At 44.6% G+C, this 6,000-nt stretch overlaps 1 protein-coding gene across 2 annotated transcripts in view; it reads right to left on the bottom strand.

The window, feature by feature from the left end:
* Positions 1 to 6,000, bottom strand: part of DYRK1A (dual specificity tyrosine phosphorylation regulated kinase 1A) — a 70,117-nt gene that overhangs the window by 13,111 nt on the left and 51,006 nt on the right. For both annotated transcript variants that reach the window (XM_042021317.1, XM_042021316.1), the window contains exon 3: positions 5,011 to 5,216. In XM_042021317.1, coding sequence (XP_041877251.1) covers positions 5,011 to 5,216 — 206 coding nt within the window. The remainder of the gene's footprint in view (positions 1 to 5,010; positions 5,217 to 6,000) is intronic.

Below are 6,000 nucleotides of genomic sequence, written 5' to 3'. Positions count from 1 at the left end.
GAAGGGGAAGGGGAAGGAAAGGAAAGGAAAGGAAAGGAAAGGAAAGGAAAGGAAAGGAAAGGAAAGGAAAGGAAAGGTCCTATTTCACAAGCTTCAGTCTCTATCTGGTGGCCAGACTGCAACACTGCAAGCTCAGATAAATCTCCCTAAAAACACAACACAAATCAGAGATGCTGCATCCCAGGTCTGAGAGACCAGAAACTAATTTAATTACAATTATAAATGTCAGGGAATACCCACAGAAAAGGCCCCATTTACGTATCCTCAACACACTGGTGACAAAGCACATTTTATGGGAACTGTGACTTTTAACTCAGGTGTGCTGTTTGAACTCCCAGCCTTTGGGGGTGGAACACACAACAAATGTCACTCTTTTTGGACATTTTCTTTTTTGTCCAAGCAGATGGCATTGTTCCTTTTTAAATGATTTTTATTTTGATTATGGAGAATCTTAAGCTGTTTATGGGATGCTTTAATTCAGACTTTATGAAAAAAACAACCAAGATCCACCACCATCCACACTGATTAAAAGAAGAGAGAGAAAAAAAAATAAATTCAGCTTGTGTGTAGCACATGTTCCACTTGACAAACAGAATAAATAATGAAGATTTTATCGTGTAAGGGCAATTTTAGCAAGAATTCCAAGTGTAAGGACTTATTTAATTGACCTGCATGGCCACACTGATGACAGGGACTGCTGAAGTTAAACCATCATTAACAGGAATGTTGATCAGGTAGTGGGAATATCTGAATTAAGGATTTTTAACTGGTGCTGCAGCGTGAACTTGGCAATGATCTTGATATGATCAATAAAATCTCTGGCCAAGATCTGGTCAGTAAAACCTCAAATTATGCAGAGTGATCTTAGATAAACAGAGATAGAAAGGTGTCTAGCAGTCAGCCTGACCTTCCCATTCCAGGTGTTTCATGAAAGCTGAACTGCTGGAATTTGTTACCAAAATCTCACCTCAGCTCCTTTATCAAGTACATCAATTTTCTAAGCATTTCGTTATTAACTGAAAAGAGTTCCAGGCAATCTGAGCATCCACAATGGAGATAAACAGAGCCTCAAAATAAAGAGACTTTGAAGTTGTGACAACTTTTAAACTCTTATCTTGTATTCCCATCAGGCTGCATTGAACTCACAGGATGGAACCAGTTAAAACTGGACAGAGAAGTATTAATTTGTTACTGCTACAGGAGAAAGATCCCAGAGATCCCAACTTTTCTGTTCACTCTGGACCATGTGCTCCCACACTTCCCTGAAACTGAAGCACTCAGCAGCCACAGCCAAGATGAGGACCCATCCTGCCAGCACTTTTTGGGAAAAAAAAGCCCTAAAACCAACTCCTGAAGGAAAAAAAAATTTAAAACAGAGCTGGAAGTTTTAAACTGTGATTTAAAACCTCATAAATAAGTGAAAACCAAAACAATCTGGCTGGTCTTGGAGTATCTTCCTAGAATTCTTTGATCCTTGTCAGTGACGGGTTTGGGGACCACAGCCAGAAAGCAGTAAGTGCAAGAGAAGATTATGTAAATAATCTTTTAAAAGCAACTTATATGTAATTATTTATATTATTTACATGTAACATAAATACATATATTTTATATCATTTTAATATAAATTGTCCTTATTGTTTCCTAACCTTTAATCTGAAGCTGGGAATGATTCCCAAAATAACAGAATATGGCCTGCGAGCCACTACAACCCCAAATCCAAGCAGGACAGAGCAGGAATAAAAGCAATAAATTCACATTCAAGGCCTGGCTTCCCTTTTCTGGTTATGAATTAAAATCATTGCAGGAACCTGAACCAGACACTCCATAAAAAAAAAAAGGAGTCAGCGTGCAGCAAAGACGCAAAAAATAACCTGAAGAACATCCTCAGGTAATTACTGAAGCTCAGGGAGTTGGAGGCAAGGATGGCATATTTGGGAGAGCAGCTTTCCCAGCAGCAGCACCGCGGCGCTGCGGCCAGCAGAGGGGGGCTGGAGCTCGGGAAAGGCTCCACCTGGAATCCCGGCAGCGCCGAGTTGGGAAAATCCCGATTTCCTGATCGCTCTGGCTGCTCAATCCACCAGGGAACGGGAGCAAAGGGGCTGCAACTCGCTGTCAATCAGCTGCTGGGTACTCACACCCAAACAGGTCGCTTCTAGGGCACCCAAACGGGGTATTTTAGGGCACCCAAAGAAGCTACTTTTACGGTACCTAAATGGGTTACTTTTAGGGTACCCAAACAGGTTATTTTAGGGCAACCAAACAGGTTATTTTAGGGCACCCAATTAGGTTACTTTTAGGGCACCCAAATAGGTTACTTTTAGGGCACCCAAATAGGTTATTTTTAGGGTACCCAAGCAGGTCAGTTTTAGGGCACCCAGACAGTTACTTTTAGGCTGTGGAAGGCTGTAGCACCCAAGCAATCCCAATGGTCCAGGCTGCTGATGTCAGGCAATTCCAGGAAACTGAAGCTCCTAGACCCAATCCTTGCCTGTTTGACTGCATGTGAGCCACTGCATTGAAAGGATCCACTTAAAAAAATTTAAAAGCTTCCTGAATCTGCCTGAAGTCACCTCTTCCCTCCTCCTGTTTTTATGGCTATGTTAAGATCAAACTATGAAACCATCTCCAACAGCCAATTCTTTTTGCTGCACGTTAAAAACAGGATCTTCTGGAAGATAACCACTGGAGCAAAGGAGGCTCAGGGGGGACCTTGTGGCTCTGCACAAGTCCCTGACAGGAGGGGGCAGCCGGGGGGGTCGGGCTCTGCTGCCAGGGAACAGGGACAGGAGGAGAGGGAACGGCCTCAGGCTGGGCCAGGGCAGGCTCAGGGTGGACAGCAGCAGGAATTTCCCCATGGAAAGGGAGCTCAGGCCTTGGAAAGAGCTGCCCAGGGAGGTTTGGAGTGCCCATCCCTGGAGGTGTCCCAGGAAGGGCTGGATATGGTGGGCATTGGGCACAGCTGGGACTCATCTTGGAGATCTTTTCCAACCTAAATGATCCTGGAATTCTGTGATATGAACTTACAAAGGCAGAAATTACCTTTTGTGACCAAAGAGAGTTTGCCATTATTAAAGACTGGTCTGTGGGGCAAGACTTTTGTAAGAAAAAAAAAAGTTATTTTTTAATCAAGATGAACAAGAGCTGAACAAGATGAAGCAGAGCCGTAGAAGGGCAACTCCAAGAGAAAGATCAGCAGATTTGTTTAGCACAGAGACCAGGTCTAGAGCAGATGATCTGAGCCACCAGCATGAAGATCTCAGCTGGATCTGGCTGTGCAGATAAAATCAGAATTGCAGTGCAAAGACAAAAAGCCACTGAGTCCCCACAGAGGCTCACACAGAACTTCCACTCCAAGGAGGAACCTGGTGAGGAGAACTCTTGGTGGGACTGGGTGATGGGAGAAGCACAAGAACTCGAGGGAGGAAAGAGGCACAGAAGGCAAGTACTCAGAAGACTTCAGAAAGCTGGCCACCATCAAAGCCAAGAACATTGATTCAGTAGGATTGTGCTGGTGCTGCAAAGACTGCTCGATTGCCATGATGAAGGTGGCCAGCTGATCATTTCCTCACATGGATAATGTCCATACAATCTAAAATTCCTTGAGTTTGTTTCTAAGGTGCCTTAAAAGGTTTAAGGTGCAACTTTTCTTGACTGATCAACCTCACTGTAGAAGTTCTGGGAGACCTTTAACCCAAAAAAACTCGCATAAAATGCCTTTGAAGATCCTCAAGCTAAGTATTGTTATATAGGAGCAGATTTCCTCTTCCAATTGGATTGGCTCTCAGGAAAGGAAACCATTCCTGGGCCAGCTCTATTCACTTTACCCCTGTCACCGGAGATCTCCAAATCCTGGCATCCAACATCCCAGCACTTGGTTTGACCATTCTCATTCTCTCTAATCCTTTCCTCCTCCTGCAAAAGTGTCTCCCTACAGCACCAGAGCATCTCTTGATAGTACTGAAGAGTTTTCTACCTAAAACATCTTGAGCAGCAAAACACTTCACCTACATCCTCTTTAGTGAAACATTCCTCATTCCTCATCAATCTAAACCAAATTTTCAAGTTCTGACTTACGGGCTTTGTTGGAACCAATCTGCCCTTTTGTTTCCACAACTGGACTGTGGAATTTTTAAAAACCAAGAGAATTCCCAGTTATCCAGAGCAACAGCAGCTCTTGTGGCTCCCGGCACTCTGAATTAGGGAGCTCTTTCAGCAGTTCTACCTACTCAAGTAAATTATCTTCTGTGCAAACTATATTCCATTTACACCAACCAGTGACTCAGCAGTAAAAAACTGTCCATTAGAATAAAAAAGCAATCAGATAGTAACAAACAGCACAAAAGTTAAAAAAAATAGTTATTAAAGAGCTTTTTACAGCTGTCCACTTGGCCAATCTTTTCCTCCCCCAATTTCAAAAAATGTTACAAGCAGAATAAGCATAATAAATAAGTTCCAGAAGTTTAGAAACAACTACAAAAACTTACTTTTGAAGTTAGAGTGTGTATATATATATATATATATATATATATAAAATATGTGTTTCTGAGTATGTAGTTGTATATTAACTCCTTCCTTACAGAGTCAGGAGTTAATTAGTTTAAAAAAACCCAAACCTACAAGAATAAATGCCCTGATCCCGTAATTTATGGTTGTATAATATATGGATGGAGATGGACTTTTCACAAAGGGTTTAGAGTGACAGGATATGGGGAAAACTACCTTAAACTGACAGAGAGCAGAGTTAGATGGGATATTAGGAGGGAATTTTTCCCTGAGGGTGGGCAGGCCCTGGCACAGGGTGCCCAGAGCAGCTGGGGCTGCCCCTGGATCCCTGGCAGTGCCCAAGGCCAGGCTGGACATTGGGGCTGGGAACAGCCTGGGACAGTGGAAGGTGTCCCTGCCTGTGGCGGGGGTTGGAACTCAATCTTTACAGGTCCCTTCCAACCCAAATGATTGCACAGTTCGACATTTCAAGAACTCCCAGATGTAAAAGGAGCTTTCCCCCCATACCTGGTTTGTTAATGGGAGTGGCTGCTCGAGCTGGTCAGCGTAGGATAAGGCCGAGACCTGCTGGTCACTGATGTTCTGCTGCCGCCGGTCACTGTACTGCTGATGCGAATGGGACATCTGTCCAGCCATCTGAAGGCCAGCAGCATGGAATGAAAACGATGGTGCAAGCCGAACAGATGAAGGTTTGCATGCTGAAGTCTCTCCTCCTGCAAAGACAAGGTGAGGGTTAAGCAGGTGATGGGTTGAAAATACTGCCCTGTGGTCAGGATCCCAGAGCTCATCGGCACCGAGTGCTTGGCACACACGGGAGATTCCATAGGGAGTGATCCCAGATACCATCCTCAGGGAAAGGTTATCTACAGGGCTGGACAGGAAGGCTGGACAGGGACTTCTCCCAAGGACATGGGGGAATGGCCTTAAGCTGAGGGAGGACAGGGTTAGATGGGAGATTGGGCAGAAATTGTTCCCTGGGAGGGTGGGCAGGCCCTGGTACAGGGTGCTCAGAGAAGCTGTGGCTGCCTCACCCCTGGAGGTGTCCAAGGCCAGGCTGGAGCAACCTGGTCTGGTGGAAGGTGTCCCTGACGGTCAGAACTCAATACTGGAAAGTCCCTTCCAACCCAAACCATTCCATGATTCTAATCCTGAGCGTCCCATTTCTCACATCCCCACCTGGGTGTCATAACTCAGTCAGAATTTGACAGGGTTTATTCCAAACACACTAATTCCATGTACGGATTCCACAAAAGCCAGAAAAACACACAGGTTCTGCCTTTCTGGGTTGCTCCCAGCAACTCTCTTGACTGATTGTACCAAAAGAAAGAAAAATCCTGTGTCCAGCCTCAGCAGCTCATCTTCATTTGGGGATAAGGTTTAGGGGTGATGGTGGGACTGGATGATCCCAAAGGGCTCTTCCAACCCTGGTGATTCTGTGAATCCCTGATTCCCTGTTCTCTGTGTTTATGCCTCCCTAAAAAGTGCAGCAAACAAAGA

The sequence above is a fragment of the Corvus kubaryi genome, unplaced genomic scaffold, assembly GCF_017639235.1.
Source record: "Corvus kubaryi isolate FWS band 111438036 unplaced genomic scaffold, C.kubaryi_AGA036_p1.0 37133, whole genome shotgun sequence".
Classification (NCBI taxonomy): Eukaryota; Metazoa; Chordata; class Aves; order Passeriformes; family Corvidae; genus Corvus; species Corvus kubaryi.
Note: the sequence above shows the minus strand (reverse complement) of the source record. Positions and strands in the feature narration are given on the sequence as shown.